The sequence below is a fragment of the Atractosteus spatula genome, chromosome 22 (genome assembly GCF_055471065.1).
Source record: "Atractosteus spatula isolate fAtrSpa1 chromosome 22, fAtrSpa1.hap1, whole genome shotgun sequence".
Taxonomy (NCBI): domain Eukaryota; kingdom Metazoa; phylum Chordata; class Actinopteri; order Semionotiformes; family Lepisosteidae; genus Atractosteus; species Atractosteus spatula.
The window spans coordinates 2,358,406-2,379,065 of record NC_142727.1 but is presented as its reverse complement, the minus strand read 5'-3'; the positions used below and the strand labels follow the sequence as shown (position 1 = coordinate 2,379,065).

Here is a 20,660-nt window from a genome sequence, read left to right as displayed (position 1 = left end):
GTCGGACTGTCTGCGGCTCCGCGCGCAGGCGGGACTTCAAGGCCGCATGAGAACCGTGGAGACTCAACCGCTGCTGCTGCAGCTCCGCTCCGCACAGCCCGCTCGCACTTGTGTTTTCTCCGCGCACAAAACTGCCCCGTAATCCTCACAACTACACCGAAACGAGTACAAAAGATGCAAAATGCAGAGAAAACCCTCCGATCTTCCAAACGCGCTTCAACTTCAGCAGAGTCTGTGCGGTAGTTTCGACAGAAATGCCCCAAATCCGACAACAGAGCACGCGAAAGGAGGTGCTCATTCGGCACTTTGTCGTGTATTTTAAACATATATGGATTTAAAACACCGCTAAAAATAAGAATCGTGTGCGTGAAATACTGTCAAGACTGGTGGCAAGCTATCTCGATAAAAAGGACGTCTGCAATATTAAAACCAATATTATTTATTCTGCTCTTTGGGCAGCGTCAGTAACACACTCCAGAAAACGCTGCTTCTAACAAAGGACTAGAGCAGTTTCGTAAAACTACCACTTTTTATTTCTTGACAAATGTCCAGATCGCCTAATAGAATATAGTGGAGTTGCTGGAATGCATTTATTTAAGGTTTTATAAGCCTGTCGAGATTTTTAAAAGAGGCCAAATGGAAAATCAGCACACACCGGCGAACCCGTTTGAATGAAATTGTCCTGACATGAAAAAAACAGCCCAGGCAGAGAAGTGGAGCCTGAAATGGTCCTCAGACTTTTTTTTTGTCATTCGGACAATGAAAACGCTTGGTAAATTAGACTGTAACCAAGGCGTGGTTCAGCTTAATAATCTGCCAGGCGCTTGATCAGAACAAGGGACGTTGTAATGACGTTTTTTAGAATGTATGAAAAGCAATATCTGATAATAAAAGCCGAAGGTTGTTCTAAAGACTCCTTTAGAAAGAGAGTGAGGAGGAGCTGTGTGTGACTTAACTCAAGGTGCATTTGAATCGAGCAAAGGAAACATTTCCTTACCCAAAGAGTTGCGGGAGAATGGAGCAACTTGCACAGCCTTGCTCCTACTCTGGCTTCTTTCCAGGAACAGTATAGTAAACACTCGGCAACAGCCACAGGCTCTGTTCTGGGAATGGGTCCGATTCCTAAATACAAGTTCTATCCATGATCATGTGTGAAACAAATAATAATAAAGCTCATGTAAATCTAGTTTCATTGCTTTGAGACTGAAATGCCTTGTAAGAAATGTTGTGTAACCGACTCCTTACAGTCGCCGATTAGAAGCATCGAAGGCAGAGACCTCAATGTGAAACAGAACTCATATGTCTACGGTCACACTAAATTATGTATATTGGTAACATACTTTAAATGAGGACTAAACTGCCAGAAAGAGACAAAGCGTGTCCCCCACTTGTCCTTAAATAACCGTCTGTACTTACAAAATGTTATGGGTAGTGACAAGCATGTTTTAGAATAATAACCTGGACCATTGTACAACTTACACATACACGTCTACACAGAAAAGTCCAATTCAAGCAAGGTGTGAATTTTACTGCACACTTGGGACCATAAAAACGTCGAAAACCGGGGTTTGAAGCAAAAAGGAAGAAATCATGATTGCTCTTTCACGGACTCTGTGGGTGGCTCTTAAAAGAGCCTTTGGGTTCGCTGATCGGGGACGGGCGGGCCGGGTTTACTTGGAGCTGGTGTACTTGGTGACGGCCTTGGTGCCCTCGGACACGGCGTGCTTGGCCAGCTCTCCGGGCAGCAGCAGGCGCACGGCGGTCTGGATCTCCCGGGAGGTGATGGTGGAGCGCTTGTTGTAGTGCGCCAGGCGGGAGGCCTCGCCGGCGATGCGCTCGAAGATGTCGTTGACGAACGAGTTCATGATGCCCATGGCCTTCGACGAGATGCCGGTGTCCGGGTGCACCTGCTTCAGCACCTTGTACACGTAGATGGCATAGCTCTCCTTCCTGGACCTCTTGCGCTTCTTGGTGCCCTTGCCGGCCGTCTTGGTTACGGCTTTCTTGGAGCCCTTCTTGGGAGCGGATTTCGCTGGTTCAGGCATCTTCAAACCTATTATCTGCACACACAGTAATAAGAGCTTAAAGCTCCTCCAGCCCCTTATTTATAGCGGACGCATGCAAATCATCTCGCTCAGCTCAGAAGCCGGCTCATTGGTCAGCGAGAGAGCTGCTCTCCTATTGGCTGCGCTCTGCGCCAATGAAATTCAAACGGCGGAGCGCCCGAGCCGCTCGCTCTGACTCCAGGCGCCTCTCTCTCCCCTCCGCCCGCGCACACAGGAACAAAGGGCCGTGTGATCCGTTTAGCACTACGTGCAGATTTTCTGAAATCCGACTCTCATTCCGTTTATATCTCCTAGTCTAGAAAACAATGTGCTCGGTGTAAACTGTGCAATTTGTGCAAACTTGGAGTCAAAAGAACTCTTGGTGATATTCTAGGCAACCTTAAAATCACTCTTGAGCAACCAACAGCTTTGTATAGCAGCGCTTTGGGGCTTTGGCACTGCTTTCATATTAGTCTGAGTTCACGAAACCTTCACACGAACCCTTTCTACCAAATGAATGAAAATATAATGAGTCTTAAATGAAAGAAGCGCAAAGCATGTAGCAATGCGAGTGATGGGGATGAAAGCTATGGGCAGAAAAACGCGTTTCAGCCCGTAATATTATTCCATTAGCTACCAGATTCACCTACAGCTCGCTCTGTACTGCGCAGTAAGGCAGGATAATGAACCCGGTCTGCGATTGCATTTCGAGCAGGACTTTCAAAGTACAACTTCATTCCACAGACAAGCAGATTCCAGCGTGTGCGTGTGCGCGCAGTGTGGAGCCTCTTGTCTGTGAATCGGGTTATATTGCTTTTAATAACTAACAATAAGCATGTTTTTATCATTCAATTAAATTTTAGACTTTAGCTCTCTTCTGAAAAGGTGGGTGGCTCTTAAAAGAGCCTTTGGGTTTAAAGTCGGGGTCCGGTCCGGCAGTGAAGCTCCGCTCCTGTTCAGCCTCCGAAGCCGTACAGGGTGCGGCCCTGGCGCTTCAGCGCGTACACCACGTCCATGGCGGTGACGGTCTTCCTCTTGGCGTGCTCGGTGTAGGTGACGGCGTCGCGGATGACGTTCTCCAGGAACACCTTCAGCACCCCGCGGGTCTCCTCGTAGATCAGCCCGGAGATCCGCTTCACTCCCCCACGGCGAGCCAGGCGGCGGATAGCGGGCTTGGTGATTCCCTGGATGTTGTCGCGGAGAACCTTGCGGTGACGCTTAGCGCCTCCTTTCCCGAGTCCCTTTCCGCCTTTGCCTCGTCCAGACATCTTCAAATTATCAGCTGTGAACACGACACACACTGCTGGGCTGCAGCCGCGGCGCTTCTCTTTTCAAGCCTGAGAGCGGACCTGCTTGAGACCGGAGGCGCACTGACACACGAGCCCGCCTCCTCTCCGACTGCAGCAGCAGCCCAGACTGCACATGAACCCCTTCCCTGCCGTGAGCTCTCTCCCGCAGCAGCACTGCAGAGGACAGACCTCGAGTATTCAATGTTTATGTCACTACCTGTGTTTATGAAAAAAAAAGTTTATTCTGAAAAAAAAAGCCATATCTGTGCAATATCTAAATGCTGCAGCTGTATTTTCAGATTGCCACAAGGGGACCACCAAGGAGCTGCAGACTGCCAGTGCTGGCTCAAGAGTTTGTTACAGGAGAGGATGGGAGGGTAGGCGGGCTGGTTATTTCAGAGACACGGGGATGCTGTGACACAATGCCAACCACAGAACGGAGCAGGACACACAAGGCCCTGATGCCCACGTCCCACAGAACAAACGATCTGTCCGTTTCCCCTGGGCTGGGGGGGGGGGGGAGTGCTTTTTTACCTCCTTTTTACCATTGTGTTTTCTATGCACCATCCCACACGTCCATCCGTTTTCTCCATCGCTCTCTTCACTTCAGGGTTGCAGAGGAGCAAGAGCCTATTTCAGCAAGCAACACACACACACACACACACACACACACCAGGGCCAGTTTACCCAGAAGCCAATTACCCTACTGTACCAGCATGTCTTCGGACGGTGGGGGGGGAGCCCACACTAACACAGACGGAGAGAACATACAAGCTCCACACGAGCAGCATCCCAGGAGCTGAACCCAGGGCCCCGGCGCTGCGAGGTGGCAATGCCCACCACTGTGCCACCATGTCGCCTTTTATCCAGTATTTTCTGCACTACTGCAATAAACCGTGACTCCAGACAGCTTCCTAATGGCAGACCATATTTAGCAAGAAGAATCCACAGAGTTTATCAAAGATTTAAATACAGCGTTTTGGCATTTTTCACTTTTAATGTCGGCCTTGGTTTCAGCATTCCTGCAAGACATGAGCACTTGAACTACAGCCATGGCCTCAGCTTCAGGTGTCTTTCACTTCGCGGGACGGTGATGTAATACAACATTAGCAGACGCACAACAGCCTAGAGGTGGGAAAGATGGACAAACCATACAACAGGCACCAGACTTTAGCCTGGAGGAAACGGGCATGTCAGACACTATAGGGGTCAAACATACGAGAAGATATGCAAAAGGCCTTTTCTGTTAGGGGTTTTGCTATGAGCCACGACAGGAAGAAGTGGTAATAGAGGGAGACTTTAACTTTCCACTCATAGATTGGGACAAGATCAACAAGCAGGTCAGCCACTGAAATGGTAGACAGGACTCTCTGAAGAAGTTTGTCGGAGCATTTACATGAAGAGCATGCCCCAGCCCAAACAGAATTCCAGGTTAACTAGATTAACTAACTGTTAGCGTGGAAGAGGCAGCTTTGTTTATCAAGTGTACTTGAGGGTCAAGAGATTGTCTCAGGACCGTTGACAACACTCTTGCAGCAGTCGCTGAAGAGAGAGTAATATCCAGAGAGTGGCTAGTCTAGCACCTGCCTATAAGAGAGGTGAAAGATCCAATCTGTGTAACTGTTAACATATAAGTCGTTGGTTATGAAACTGATCATTTGAACTAAGCTTGGGGAGTATCTGTGTGTCACTGGTTTTCCAGGAGATTGCCCGCGTGGGTGTAGCCATCAGTACGTCTTGCTTAACCAGCTTGTAAAGACTTCTTTGAACAAGGCACAGCAGCAATGCTGACAAACAGAGTACCTGACTTTCAATCTCTCCAGCGCCCATGGTGCTGGGAGCAGGGCAGAGTTTGTGAGGGTGAAGCCTGCGAGGCTGAGCTCTGGTTGGTCACGGCTGGGAGGCGCAGGTTGACCCGTCAAAGATGCCCGGCTCTGATCGGGTCCAGTGTTGGCCACAGAGCTGCTTTTGCATCCTGCAATTTGAAACCCGATGGTATCCGGAGGCCACGGAGCCCTGTGAGCTTCGTACAAGTACCAGGACACGTCCGTGTTAGACAGTGAGGGTATCTGCCCGGGGGACAGTACTGGCACAGAGCTGCATCTTCAGGAAGGAATGCTGACTTTCGGGGTGCATGCTGTCCTGTGCCAGCCACTCTGGCGGTAGCCCCTTCCTGTTGCTGGGCGTCTGTGCAGGCCTGGGCAGCTCCTCAGGGCGTCTGTGCTGCCGGGGGGAAGGAATAGAGCGTTACACCCACAGGAACAGGGGCAGGAGAGAAAACTGCAGCGACCTTTCATGGCTGCGAACAGCTCTGCGTTGCGGAAAGTGAGAGGCAGTAGAAAAAGAAGAGGCGGTGTCAGGGTTTCTGGGCTTTTGTACACTCAAACCCGGGTCGGTCCTGGATGGAGCTCTGGACTGGAGGCGAACCGTGGCTGTAACCAGTCGCTGAAAATTGTTGCTCAAGAGCATAAAGATCTGAGTTTGAGTCCCTGAGATGTCGGTCTTGAGTCCAATCTTCCTCTTTTAGTATTGTTGTTACAGTTAAGCTTTACTATCCAAATTAATGAGTCTGTGGTATTGCGTATTTTAAAATTGATTTAAACTCTGGTCCTGGAGTCCTACAGGAGTCCAGAACCCTGATCCAATTAGTACAGGGGTCTATACTCCTGGTTATTGAGAGGCCCGGTCCAGTGACTCCAGGGGTCTGTAACCCTGGTTCCGGAGAGGCCCGCTCCAGTTCCTACAACGGCACACCCTTTTTGGTATAAAAAAGCCTGTGTTTTGTTTTCTTTTGAAAGTACTTTTGATTAAAAAAAAACACGTTACTTGGACCACACTCTTCATTGTATATGAACATTTTATTAATGAGCTTTAGTCTCACCTTTCTTCCACTGTGTTTGTCCTGGGAGGAAAATCATATCACAAAAAGAAGCAGCCAAATCACATTTCAAAGCCAGCAGGATTAAATTCAGCTGCAAAGGGGCTAGAGACTATCCACCAGCTGTACAGAGTTGGTGCCATGTTTCAGAAGAAGAGGAATCCTTTCCTTCATATCAAGGCGGTGAATTATCTTACATTTTGACTGCGCTACCATCAGCAACATAATGGACTTTGAAAGGTGCAAGCAGAGGACCATGCTGAAAAGAAAGTGAAATATGCACCATTTCCATTCAGGTCAAGCATTATTGACCATTTGGCTAAAATTCTTTCTGCAGCAGCCTACTGCAGCTTATTTTCCCATTGATTCTTAAAGTTCAGTGGCAATCCAGTCAAAAGTTTTAATTCTAAACCATACAGTCTTGTGACCCAACCCTGGTTTTGAAAGAAGCAGAAATCTGCCTGTGAAACAATGCTGTAGGTGCTTTTCTTTCAAGTGAATAGTTTTCATCAAAGCTTGTATACTCAGATCACATTGTTCATGGTAAAAAGTTAAATGTCTGGAAAAATTGCAAAGCACAAAAAAACAAACACTACAACATGCTCATTGTTTAAGTATTCACCCACCAAGTCAAAACTTGGTAGGAAGATTGAGCAGCAATTAAAGCGATTGTGATTCATTTTTGGATAAGTGTCTGCCAGATTTGCACACGCAGGGACATTCACGTTCTTCATGTTAGGTCAGTTCAGTCTAGCTCTGGGTCACTGTGCTGCTGAAGGACAAATTGGTCACATTTGTAAATCTTCAGCAGGCTGAAGCAAGCTTTCCACTAGGGATTTTTTGGCTCAGTCTTGTCAAGTGGGCAGTAGAACTATAACAGAGCTAGCGCCACTATGCCCGACAGCAGGAGTGGTGTTGATGATGCTCTATGGTGGGTTTTCACCCACCATGATGCACTGAGAGCAAAAGCGTTCAGTTTTCCTCTTCTGACCACAGATGTCTTTTCCACGCGGTTGCAATATCACTTAAACGTTTCGCTGTGAAATCCATTTGGGATCTGCGATGGGTTTTCCACTCTGATACAGATGCAGCCATTCAAAGTGCGCGTCACAGACACGTACCGCAGGTGACGTCGCTCAGTATGACGCAAGATGACGCGTGGCACCGCAGTACGTGATTGGTTGACCGACAGGGGCACTCGTGGTCCGTTGGTCTGTCGTAGAAAGACTTACAGTAAAAACGTCTTTGCTGTGCCCGTTGTAGATATTGAATTTTACCACTGAAGGGAAATCTTAGTAGCTGAGCATAAAAAGAATAGGAGCATACTGTAACGCGTGTGAAGGCCATAAACGATATTAATTTTGGAACATAAACATACAGTATATACTGTAGCTGGTCTTGGTACTTTAAAGAAAAAAATACACACCAGTATTCCATTTCTCCCTAAACATTTTAAGCTTTGAAGTCTTTAACTAACATGATACCGGAGTCAACAAGCATACTTTTAGAATTTGATTAAAAGGGAATATAATATGGAATCGCTTATCTAAAGAATTTAATAACGGTATTCGTGTGCTGCGACAGGGCTGTGTAGGGCTTTTTCGCCTGCCTGTTCATGCGAGCTGTCTTCTAGCCGACTGGTCTAGGTGCGTGACTAGCAACTGGGAGGTTGTGTGATCGAATCCAGCTGGTGCCGGACTTTTCTTTTAACAAACATTTCTTCGAAAAAATAGAATAGCGATATTATGGACAATAAATTGACTTTTATATTTCAAAATATCGCAACATGAACGATATTTGCGATATTTTGAACATATCTTCCCTTCTGACAGCGGTTCCTCCTTCTATTGTGTGTGTGTGTGCAACAGAGTAAATTTTTATAGAGAAATGGAGGCTGGACAGTATGCGTTACAATATAAACATTTATATTGATTTAAATCGTGTTCTGATTTAAATCGCAAACGCGTGTTTAATTATGTGTTTTTTAATCATAATCAGGCTAATGCATTTCTACATTTTCTGTATGAACCAGCTTAGAGGTTCATACAGAAAGACAGCTTGTGTTTAAATTGAGTGTAAGGTAATTTATGCTTCTAAAGTCATGGTCAGCATTTATTATTGTACTGTGCTGTAAACTTTTTCTGTGCCTAGTCACATTATTTTATAGCGTTTTTATTGCGTTATTAAATCCGGTGGCGCTGTGTGTTACAGTAGTTTCCTGACTCCCATGTCACATGGTCTGTGATTGAATCCCATAGAACTATGACTTTATTTTTTAACAAACATTTCTTTGAAAAAATGAAACGTTTCCCTTGGTCAGAGATTAAATAAAACCTCACTCGCACCAAACAAATTTATATTTCTAAATATCACAAAATACGTTCATTGTCTTCCAATCGAGTCGAGTTGACATTGGAAGCCTGCCACACCCGGACTGTTAAACCAACGCATTAGCACGTCAAAGCCCATCGAGGGTATTGAGCCAGTATTGGCTTTAGTATTCCCCCCTCTCCCCTCAATTCAATTCAATTCAAGGTGTTTTATTTGCATGACAGATGGGTACAAGCAGTGTTGGGTATGTATATTGTAACGCTTACGGCAGACAGGCACTGTGTAAGAGCCGGCGCACCAGAGCAGCGCACCGAGGGAGCGTCTGCATTTCTAACTTAGTTTTTAAAATTAGTCAAGCAATATGAAGCATCTCCTTTTACTTAGTGCCTGAGCATAAAAAGAATAGGAGCATACTGCAACGCGTGTGAAGTCCATAAACGATATTAATTTTGGAACTTAAACATACAGTATATGGCTGGTCTCGGTACTTTAAAGAAAACATACACACCAGTATTCCATTTCTCCTAAACATTTTAAGCATCGAAGTCTTTAACTAACGCGATACCGGAGTCAACAAGCATACTTTTAGAATTTGATTAAAAGGGAATATAATATGGAATCGCGTATCTCAAGAAATTAATAACGATATAATTATATTCATGTTGCAAAAGAACTGCAACGGACATAAAAACTCCCTTGCTTTTAACAGAGCGTTCCATAATTTCTAACTACGAAAATGCCAGGTGAAAGGATTTGTAAACATATTTTGTTAAAGCAAGTCAGAACCCATTCAGAGCCTACATTACATTTTAGCGTTTCATTCTGAGCAGAAGACCCTCACACCTGAAGAAGGGGGAGGTGTTTTTCGCTGGAAATCTCGCCTGCTTCTACTTTACAACCGGAGTGCTGGCTGTGACGAATTAAACCGGTATTACAGGTTACAATCACAGACCATGTGACATGGGAGTCAGGAAACTAACACAGCGCCACCAGATTTGATAACGCTATGAAAACGCTATAAAATAATGTGACTAGGCACAGAACAAGTTTACAGCACAGTACAAAAATGCTGACCATGACTTTAGAAGCATAAATTGCCTTACACTCAATTTAAACACAAGCTGTCTTTAGCCCTCTAAGGTGGTTCATACAGAGATGTAGAGATCCAGGCTCAGAACACACAGCTTCATTAGCGAATACATATGCAGGACAACTAGAGAAGACGTTTTACAGAGGATGGATTTTTAGAAACATCCCATCAGTGACATCACTGAAGTCAACTCCTAGGTACTGTAACTGTCGTGTGGATAGTTTCACAAGAATCAGACAAAGGTTTAAGCATCGCTTGTTCTAGATAAAACTGCAAAAAAAAACAACAACCCATAATGTACTTCTTTGCGGCTCTGTTTGCCCAAATCATATATTCACAACGTGAAATCTAGAAAATAATATTACGTAACCAAAATCCGCAATATGGAAACAGAACCTGTGTAATTGTTGATAGATGATGTACTCGTAACATTTTTTCAAGACGAACTACAACATTTAAAAAATGACTTGTATGTACTTGATATCTCTAATCAATCCACGGGTCCCAGCACGAAACGAAAGTAAAACGCATACCGTTTCGCGCTTCTTATTAGTTGCTCAAAAGTAATTTGACCGTATGAAATGCATAATATAAACCTAGAAACATATACGTGAGTAGTACTTAAGCACTGTAGTATCGGTGTTAAGACATACCTCTCAAATACTGTAAATCAAGTTAAAAATATCTCAAGATTCTGGTCATAATGAAACCATGTTTCGTGTATGTTTTCTTTAAAGTACCGAGACCAGCCATATACTGTATGTTTATGTTCCAAAATTAATATCGTTTATGGCCTTCACACGCGTTGCAGTATGCTCCTATTGTTTTTATGCTCAGCTACTAAGATTTCCCTTCAGTGGTAAAATTAGATATGAATATTCAATACTTAAACGGGCACAGTTAAGACATTAAATATACATATACATACTGTATACAGTACAGTTTGCATACGGTAATATGTTTATGTCCCTAAATCAATCTCTTTTATGAGCATGTGAAAGGCATGGTGAATCACTGTACTTTGCATGATTGGAAAAAAATGCGTGATTGCGAAATGCTGTGGCGTTACTTTTACAAAGACGGTCAATGAAAAAAAGAATGTGGACCAGGGCAATACTTTGAGTTTACAGCTTGTCCAAGGTCATTTATTATTAATACTATTATTAATATCTTCGTTAAAGACTTTGATGGCTACAGCTCAAACATGAGAGGTTGAGCTTTATTAGCTCCACCTTGCGGAAATTCCGGATACTATTATTTTGCTAGCGGTATTTACCGGTAACTCGCGGTATTTACCGGTAGCTTGCGGTAGACTGCGTACAGCGTACCGGAAAATAATGCGGTATCGCCCGCGCATTTTGAATGGCTGCATCTGTATACTGGCCAGCTTTGTGGGGTGTCCAGGCTATCAACGGCTCCTGGGCATTTTCTCCTATCTCGGCTGTTGAGGTATTTAACACTTTCAAAGTCACCTTTGGCTTCAGAGCCGGTGCCCCTGACCTGTTTCCTGCTTGCCCGGGATATAACTGGGCAGGACAAGGCACCTTTCACTTAATGATCAATCTCACTGTGCTCAAAGGGATATTCAGTGATGACACATGTTCATACTCCTCTCTCAATCTGTACCTTGGACCTGCTTTATCCCCAAGTTCTTTTTGAAAGCTCCTTGGTATTCAAAGTGGAATCTCGGCTTGAAAGTCGCTACCCGACTCGCAGAGAGAGAGATCTGTTTAGATTTAATACTGATTCTGTGGCTCGTTAAATTCATTTCCTCACTCATTTAGGCTTTGCCTTGCCAAGAGGGGCGAATCCCCCTGAAATCCGCATGCTAGCTTTTGGTTCTCCTTTGCAGCTTGTGCCGGCATCTGTCGGTTCAAATCCTGATTACAAATATTGGAAACCGAGATGGACTGCAGCTCAATCCAGGGCAGAACAGGCTCTAGACCACTGTGACCCTGAAAGTTATGGAACCCCCCCCCCCCCCAAAAAAAAAATTCAACAGGATGAGAGGTCATCGGAAGGGAGTGGATGATGCTTTTCCAAAGGGCTGCAGTTCAGCTCTAACGCTGAGAGCTTTGCACTTGAGTCTTTAGGCAAGCACAGACATTACTGTTACACCCACAAGTCCTCAACATGGTAACACCATCTCACCAATTGCACAGCCAGAGCCGCAGCCGTCGAATCCTCTTCTCCCTTGTACACCGGTACCTGTTTTTCCGATAGTTGTGAAAATCGGATACGGCGGAGTACGTGAATTGTTACCCGCATGTCTAATAACGCAGGCCAACTCAAAAACTACGAAGAAGCGACAGACAAAGAGAAATTTCAAAGCCCCCGCCAAGTGTCGAGAGAGAAGGGGAGGGCTCGTTTCGAGTGTTGGCAGCACGTCCCGCTAACCAGTCTGGCGAGAGGCTGCACAGGGCCCGCGGAGGGCCAGATACAGCTCGACGCGTCTCGCTTCGCGAGCGCTCTTACTTTCCTGAGAATATCTGAGGTTTAGACTTGATCGTGGACTCTAAAGGTGTTAAGAAAATTAAAAATTGCGTACGTGTGTGATCACACAAAAAGCAAATGAAGTGGTTACTGTACAGTGCTGTCTGTAGTTATGATTAATGATGTCTACCAGTGGGTTTTTTTTATTCCTAAGAACATCAACTGCAGTATGAATGTGAGTCGTTAGTGCTTCTTTTGTCATTTTCTGGCAAGAAAAAGAAACGTTGGGGGTGACTTTCGGCGTCCGAAATGGATTGGAATTTTGCCCCATAAGCAATAATGAAAATCGTTTTTTTCTTGGGATGAATTTTCGCTGTACGAAAGGGTTTCTGGGAACGAATTACTTCATAAAAAGAGGTACGGGTGTATTAATTCACGCCGTGCTCAGTGCAGCCTGCTGGTGGGGAAGATGTTTATTCCCCGCACTCTGGAAGTGCGATGGAATGAACTACTGCCGCGTCGCTGCCTGTCTCCTCTGCTCTCCGTTGGAGCCCCTGGATTCTCCTGGGTACCCCACACTCACCATGGTGATGTAGAGGTCGTCGGCATGGGGTCTTGGGGGTGGCGGGGGAGCACAGGTCCGGCTCAGGCTGACGTAGCAATCGGAGTCCTAAGAGAGAGGAGGAGGAGGAGGTCTTTCAGTGAGGAGTGTGGGAAGAAGTTTGCTGCCTCTTAACACAGTGATCAGCAACTGATTGACAAATGTGATTGATCTGTGATTGGTGTTACGACACTCTGATTTCCTCCCAAAGTCCAAAAACGCACGGGTATTTAATTGGCTTCTAAGGAAAGTGGACCTGGTGCGTGCATGCGTGCCCTGGCGTCCCATCCAAGATGTATCCCACCTTGTGCCCATTGCATGCTGGGATAGCCGCCAGCTTTCCCGCGATCACGAATTGGAAGAAGCGCTTAGAAAACATATGGGTGGTTTGTCGGTCGGTCAGTTATGTCCCCCTATCGGTTACCTTGTTATTTCCGGGGTTCCGGTCTCCAGCGGTGGTCAGGCTCTGGCCAAGCCCCTCCCTGAAACGAGACACAGCGGACAGGAGCTCAGCCTGAGAAGGTCGAGGTGACGCCCAAACCTCGTGAAAAACCCATTGAGAAGAGTTGACTGAGAAGGAGGAAGGGCCAACTCCTCGTGGTGCACCAAAAAACTGTAAAGAACTTACAGGGGACTCTTAATGCGACATACTCCTGAACGTTTCGTCGAAAACTTCTTGATTGTGTGCTTTTTCACACAATAACTAAAATGGTTGTACTGCTGTCTGGGCTTTGTGGGATAAGACTGTTCCTCCTAAACCCGGTCTTATTTAGGTTATGCAAAGCTTGTCATCTCTGTTCAAGTGTTTCAAGGTCTCTCCTTTGGTCTTTCCTGGTCTTCCCCCATTTTATCCTACTTTCCTTCCCCTCTACTCTTCTGTCCTTATCAGATGACCTCAGACTCTCTTCTTTCACTCAGTCTTTTTATCTCTCTGTCATCGTCATGACCATTTTATACTTTTCTTTGTTGCGGCTCTGCCTTTCTGTCAGTTTTTCCCTACCCTTTTGGCCTCCCTGTCATTTCAGGATTGTTCATCCCTCTGTTAGTCTCCCTGACACTCTCTGTCTCTGTAGGTGCAGCACTGCTCCCCACCCGCCCGATTTGATCAAGACCTCCAATAGAAAGATGTGGACTTAGACCTCCAAGAGCGCCACTTCTTACATTTCTCTGTACCATGGGGCTGGGCCTCTACAGCAGAAGAATCGTTCTGCGCCACAGGGCCAGGCACCTGCTCCAGGAGAATAGCTCTGCGCCACAGGGCCAGGCGCCTGCTCCAGGAGAATAGCTCTGCGCCACAGGGCCAAGCCCCTGCTCCAGGAGAATAGCTCTGCGCCACAGGGCCAGGCCCCTGCTCCAGGAGAATAGCTCTGCGCCACAGGGCCAGGCCCCTGCTCCAGGAGAATAGCTCTGCGCCACAGGGCCAGGCCCCTGCTCCAGGAGAATTAACCAGGTTCTAAGGGGGTGACGTCCCCTTCTGCTCGTCTTTTCCCTTTGCCACTGTCTTCAATAAGCCCTGCCTTACCCCTGGTTGCTGTGGCGGCAGGGAGCCCGCCGGAGTGCCCACAGGCCGAACGCCAAGGCCAGAGCCAGGACAAAACCTCCACCCACGGATCCCGCATACATGGGCCACTGGGCAGCTTGAGCATGGGGGGTTAGGATAGTCCTGCCTTGGGCTGACAGTGGGAGGGGGAGAGGGATTGGGGAGAGAAGAGGGAGAGGAAAATGCACTGAGACAGAGGCAGAGTGAGAGAGCAGAGCGATCCAGGAGAAAAGAGGGGGACAGGTTGAGAGATGTGGAGGGTGGGAGAAAAGGGAAAATGGAGGGATTGAACAAGAGGGCAGAATGGGAGAGAAGTGAAAGAGGGAGAGAAAGATACAAATCCGTTAGAACATGTGTGTAAACATCTGTGGACATGCCAACATGCTTCATAGAACAAAAGGCATCCTCTATAATAAGTATAATAAGTAAAATTCTCATATTGAACCCCAGGCTGCTTGAAAGCTGCTTGGGTTTCTGGTGCATCAAAAACACATTTCAAAAGTTACCAACAGTCTGGTTTTGCTAGCTCATTGACCCAGGAATCTCAATCCAGCGGTCTCTTGAAGGATTTGGGGCATATACAGCATGGCTGGCTATCCTCATTTTAGTATTTGATATCAGTAGCCAGTCAAATCAAGCTTCACCCATGTGGTTTAGCCATCAAAGACGTGCCACTGTGATAACCCTGAGACACAGCTGCATTTGTTACACGGAAGTGAAATGTAAGTTCAGGAACATCAGGGACAAAAACAGGAAATTGTGGTTTTACATGGAAAGTCGGGGGGTCTTTTTGATGAATCATCCTTTCTTGGACGATTGCATAACTACCAACACAATGGGCTCACAATGGGTGTATACATATGCAGCCACATTATCAATATATTGATTGATGCGGCAGGCATTTCGTTTTGCTTTTGTACCCTATTTTGTGTTATTTTTCGGTTCTCGCTAACCTCACAGCAGTGCTTCCGTCCCTCAGTTAGGGGCGTCGGTTTTTTCCCTGTGCTCCGCCCACTCCCACACCGTTACATGAGGTAAAACTCGGAGCTACGAAGGCAAGGTGCCCTGAAGAAACACTGAGGAACCTTCAGAGGTCAAGTGCTCAGTGGGAATTCAGGACTCTTTGCTCTGTGGGTTCCCTAACACTCCTCGGTATGTCCTCAGCAATATGTCCAAAAGTCTGCAGTTAAAACTTCGAAATCACATCAAATCCTGGCAGCACATCACTCCCATCCTTAAATCTCTACATTGGTTGCCTATAAAGTCACGTATTCAAGATCATGTTATTGACTTGTAAGGGTTTAAGTAAGCCTCTGAGCTCCTCCAGAGGCTCACACCCCCTCCTGTAGGCTCCGGCCAGTTGAGGCTGGTCCTTTGCTCACTGCACCCCAGAAGAAATCTCGGACTTTTAGTGACCGTGCTTTTCCCGGCTCTGCTCCTTTGCTACAGAATGCCCTTCCTCCAATTCTCTGAGAGACTACCTCTTTGACTCTCTTCAAATCTAAACTCACCTTTTTTTTACTAGAGCCTATGTCTCAATTCCCTACTTCCGAGCCTGTAGGTTCTTGTTTCATTTTCTTTACTTTGTATTGTGTTTTTGTCTTTTTCTTTCCATATCACATTGAACAGTGTTCTTAGGTTTGGAAAGGTGCCTGCCTTCCAAAATCAATAATAGGAATAGGAATAAGAATAGGACTAGGACTAAGACTAAGACTAGGCCTATGGCTAAGACTAAGACTAAGACTAGGCCTATGGCTAAGACTAAGACTAGCTTGCTGGGATAAGCTCTGGCTTCCCAGCAACACTATATTGATTGTAGAAGTTAGAAGATGGATGGGTGGGCTTCGTACCTACGACCGGGGAGGTGACGCGGAGCTGGGTGCTGTTCTTGTAGATGAGAGGGCTGTTGGCTGGGCGCAGGCGGCACACATACTCCCCCTGGTGGGCTGCAGTGACATTGCGGAGCAGGATGGTGGCATCGTTCTCCCCGATGTTCCCAACGAAGGACACCCAGCTCTCGGACGGGATACTGTGGTTCTGGTAGTAGAAGAAAATCACCTGCTCGGACAGGCAGCCAGAATACAGTGTTATTTGAATGTGTTTTCAAAGCTGATTTCATGCTGGGGGAAAAAGGGGGGCGACTCCTTAATTGCATGTATACGTTTATGATCTAATGTTTATTTAAGGTATATGTTATAAGGCATGAGATATTCACCACTGAGAACTACAAAGCTTGTAGAAATACATTTTATTTTTTTGCTGTCTCGGATGCTGATAAATAATTTAATCCTTGACCTGTGAATAATTTATCAATTAAAAAAACTGATAATTTAATCCGTGACCTTCAGCATATCTTTAAAATGGCGTTACCTGCAAACTGCCAAAATAGATGATCTTATTATCGATAGTGTATCTTGGCTATGTTTACTGCTGGTACTGAGTTACTTGACAGTTGGATGGGTTTTGAAAAATAGGCATTCCTGAGGTGATCAGTGGCCTCTACTCTCCACCGCTGGCTAATTCAGGCGTGGGCTCGGAGTAGTTTGATTTTGGAATCGAGCACGCCTGTTTTGGCCTGTAACCGGACTTCACAAAGCCCGATCTGTAGAAATCCATTCTCCAGAAGATAAACGTCACAGACTTTGGAGTTTGGGGGGTTCTCAGTCCTGGTCTTGTTGGGGTTTTTTTCCAGCCCATCTCTCTGTTACGCAGCTAAAGTCTTAATTGACTTAATAGGATTTATTTGCTTTCAGCTCCTAAGCATATTGGATGTTGCTTCTTAGCTGTTGCCTATTTTGTTTCCTAAGCAGGCTTTCACACATCCCTCCATTTTCTAAACCTCGCTGTCCCAGGCAGGGTGCACCCTGGATGGGAAACCAGACACAAACACTCACACCAGGGCCAGTTTTCCCCAGACGTCAGCAGGAAAACCCATGTGAACACAGGGAGAACATACAAACTCCACACAGACAGGGCCCTGGCGCACTGTGACAGCAGTTCTTACCACTGAGCTGCCGCGCAGTCCTACTGGGATGCAAATCGGCTTGAAATAAAAATGAATTGTTTCTGTGGAACATCTTCAAAAACCTAAAAAAATCAAAGTCTATATCTGCATTTTCTTACCCAATCTAAGACCTACTTATTCTAAATCCAGGCTGGGACCCTAGTGAGCTCTGAATTGTCCTACAGTTTAGATCTACATGCCAACTTGTCTACATGTTGTCTACCTGTGATGTGTGACCGGTCTGTAACTGTTTGTTTTTTTGTGGCAGGCATTACCTTCTCCTGGAACTCCCACTCCACGTTGCTGTCTTGACTCCTCCCTCCTGCGGTCAGCGAGAAGGTGCAGGGCAGCCGGACGTCAGAGCCCACAGTCACCTGCAGCTCATGGGCTGTGAACACCACTCCTCCAGCACTGCACACCAGTAGCACTGGAAAACACCAGCACAGCACCAGTACACCTGGGTCATAAACACCATTGTCCACCCCAGTACACCTGGATCATGAACACCATTACCACCCCAGTACACCTGGATCATACCATTACAGCAGCAGTACACTTGGATCATAAACACCATTACAGCACCAGTACACCTGGATCATACCATTACAGCACCAGTACACCTGGATTATACCATTACCATACCAGTACATCTGGATCATAAATACCATTACCACACCAGTACTACAGTACTACAAACTCAGAACATGGCCACTCCACACAGCCAGAGTCCGAGTTGAACCCTGGACCCTGAAACCAGAACCACTTGTGCCAACGACATCTATGACTCATGTATTGCACTAAAATAGATTTATGCTCACCACTGGAAACTGTAGCCCAAAAGACGATGACCATTCTTTGCATGAACCTGTAAAATAAAATATATTAATTTAGATCTGTTGTCTGAATAGCGAGTTGGATTTTAGATTGAAGTGCATTCAGATTAATTTTCTGTAAGAAACTGTAGTGGAGGCCTCTGCTAGTCAGAACAGTTGGAAATCCCCCTTCTGCAAGTCCACTTCTTGATAACAAATTCCTGTCCAGGCAGGGAAGTGTGTCACCTCTGCCACAGCCCTGTATCCCTTTTAGTAAAAGGAAGAGCAGGTTTCAAAACAACATTTTTTTTAATTTCTCTTGCCACAGTCGACTATAAAAAAGCTAGGATACTGGATCCGGTTGTAAACTGAAAAAATGTTGAAGTGTATACTGTTTTTACCACATGAGAGATGAAGGCTTTTATAACTCTAGTCTTGGAAAGCATCACTGCTCAAACACTGCTGTGCAAAGACTGCGTCCAGAGACACTTTTCATTGTTTTGTACTCTCTTTATAGTCTTCATAATATAGAAACAGTATTGTGGCGATCTTCTCATGACATTGAAGAGCTTGTGTTTTAAACAAAAAGCTAATTCTGATAGACCGTGGTTTTAATAATAATCATTCCTTACACTTCTATAGCTCTTTTCTGGACACTCCACTCAAAGCTCTTTACAGGTCATGGGGATCCCCTCCAGCCCCATCAGTGTGCAGCCCCACCTGTGACACTGCTTGCAGCAGTGAGATACGTCGTTCTAGTAATATTCTTCTGCCAGGAATCAGAATGCGGTGGGCAGGTTTATTCGGACAAAGACCACCGCGATGCAGGGAGCATAAAAGTGTAGGGATACCCAAGAAAATGAACTCCCCTGTCATTTACTGCATTACATGGAGGATTAAGAGTGGTCCCCGATCTTCACTCCCTCAGTTCTGGAGCAGAATTGACTCAAGAAATCAGAAAGGTAAAGAATTTAGCCCCCTCATCCACCAGTGTCAAGACCATTGTCTAAACATTCTTGCATCCCTCCAGTTTTTGACAGATGTATCCAATTCAGCGCAAATGATCTGCACTTACTCCTTGGTTTCACAAATCTCCTAGTTTATGTGCATTATTTCTTTCAAATTCAGGGGCACAGAACCTGAAAAAGGTTCTCCTCAGACTGCTACATTGTTCCCTTATTTTTGACTAGTGCTTAGTAGGCGATCGGTAGATGAACAGACACAGCTAAGAATAATATGGTATCAAACACCCAGTCAGTTTTTCCCCCATCCATCCATATTCGAACTGTTTTAACCAATTCAGGGTCACGGGAGAGCCAGAGTCTATCCCAGCAAGCAACGGGCACAAGGCAGGGTACCCCCTGGATGGGATGCCAGTCCATTGCCGGTCAAAGACACAGGCACACACACACTCACACCAGGGCTGATTTCCCAAGACGTCAGTTAACCCACCAGCATGTCTTTGGACTGTGGTAGGAAACACAAAAACAGAGAGAACATGCAAACTCCGCACAGACAGCACCCCTGGAACTGAACCTAAGGCCCCAGGGCTGTGAAGCAGCAGTGCTCACCACTGTGCCGGCGCTTTGCCCCCACTGCCTAAGCCTCTACACCCCAAATCACTCGGATACCCGGAAAACGGACAAGACAAACACAGAGTCGGGTTGGGTGCAAGGCAGCAAGAATCTCCTTCTAAGGAAACAACGCACCCTGCCCTCTAATTCACAAATGAAAGCTGGAAAGTGATCATTCAGCCTGAATTTGAAATTCCCCGTATTTTAATCCGTTCCCAAGGACTAGAAGATCACTCTGCATCTGTTTGGGTTTTTTTTTTTACTGTCGCAGAGTTAATCTCACGCCAAGCTGAATCGTCAGAATAAGTGTTTGCTTGTGCCATCACACCACAACCATCCTCTCCGCGAGCAAACCGTAAGGAAAAAGGGCGCGTCTTCGTTGTAGCGAGAATCTCCCTGGAACGGGGACAGAAAAAACTGCCCGCTTCGTTAACGCGAAACCTCGTTAACCAGGGGTTTGGAACCCAAGGCGTGACCGAAACAGGCATGGGTTTCTGGATCAAGCAAGTGTCTTTATGCGTGTGCTCAGAGAGCGGATCTAAAGTAGTGTTTAGTGTTAGCCCCCCCCTCCTAGACGTTGTCGCGAGCTGGGCTCATCACAGTGGGGCAGCCCCAATCCCAGCAGCCTCTGCACACATGACAAGGCCACAGCCTGCCTCATCGCGCAGAAGGAGCAAGGAGTGCGGAGAGGAAGGAAATCAGTCTGCTTTCTTCTCTTTTCCTTAAAAAAAGCTCTTTAAATTAGAGGAATAGTCACAATTAGAATTTACTAAGAATCTCACTAAGGAAGGACAAGCGCTAAGTCGAGCATTTCTTTGGTGGAAGGGATAAGCATCACCTTTTAGTGCATAAAACAAACGGGTATGTGACATAAGCTTGGAGATCAGCTCCTGCATAAATGGAGATGCAGTCACTGCCGGTATTTTACTGCAATGCAATTCCGTCGTTAGATTTTTCAACCGCTTCTTCCCTCTCAGGGTTAGAGGGGAGCTGGAGTCTATCCCAGCGGGCAACGGGCGCAAAGTGGGCTACACCTTGGATAGGACACCAGTCCACTGCAGGG

At 46.1% G+C, this 20,660-nt stretch overlaps 3 protein-coding genes across 3 annotated transcripts; all 3 read right to left on the bottom strand.

Annotated features, from left to right (window-relative positions):
* Window positions 1-1,640: 1,640 nt before the first annotated feature.
* Window positions 1,641-2,045, bottom strand: LOC148816516 (histone H2B). Its single transcript, XM_088939846.1, has one exon. The coding sequence runs from the start codon at window positions 2,043-2,045 to the stop codon at window positions 1,671-1,673; it is 375 nt and encodes a 124-aa protein (XP_088795972.1). The 3' UTR covers window positions 1,641-1,670.
* Window positions 2,046-3,001: 956 nt separating this feature from the next.
* Window positions 3,002-3,313, bottom strand: LOC148816515 (histone H4). The gene has a single exon (XM_088939847.1). It carries the CDS (start codon window positions 3,311-3,313, stop codon window positions 3,002-3,004), a length of 312 nt encoding a protein of 103 aa, XP_088795973.1.
* Window positions 3,314-5,379: 2,066 nt separating this feature from the next.
* LOC148816514 (uncharacterized) lies at window positions 5,380-18,072 on the bottom strand. The gene is made up of 7 exons (XM_088939843.1): window positions 18,030-18,072; window positions 17,487-17,638; window positions 16,058-16,265; window positions 14,190-14,340; window positions 13,092-13,149; window positions 12,650-12,736; window positions 5,380-5,557 (listed from the first exon to the last, which is right to left on the bottom strand). Exons 1-7 carry the CDS (start codon window positions 18,070-18,072, stop codon window positions 5,387-5,389), a joined length of 870 nt encoding a protein of 289 aa, XP_088795969.1. The 3' UTR covers window positions 5,380-5,386.
* Window positions 18,073-20,660: the final 2,588 nt, after the last annotated feature.

Bases quoted from the DNA above. Each gene is read 5' to 3' on its own strand.
- LOC148816515 (XM_088939847.1), bottom strand. From the start codon at position 3,313: ATGTCTGGACGAGGCAAAGGCGGAAAGGGACTCGGGAAAGGAGGCGCT.
- LOC148816516 (XM_088939846.1), bottom strand. From the start codon at position 2,045: ATGCCTGAACCAGCGAAATCCGCTCCCAAGAAGGGCTCCAAGAAAGCC.
- LOC148816514 (XM_088939843.1), bottom strand. From the start codon at position 18,072: ATGCAAAGAATGGTCATCGTCTTTTGGGCTACAGTTTCCAGTG. The intron at 17,639-18,029 runs GTGAGCATAAAT...GGTGTTTTCCAG, and splicing joins TTGGGCTACAGTTTCCAGTG to TGCTACTGGTGTGCAGTGCT. The intron at 13,150-14,189 runs GTAAGGCAGGGC...GTCTCGTTTCAG, and splicing joins TGCCGCCACAGCAACCAGGG to GGAGGGGCTTGGCCAGAGCC.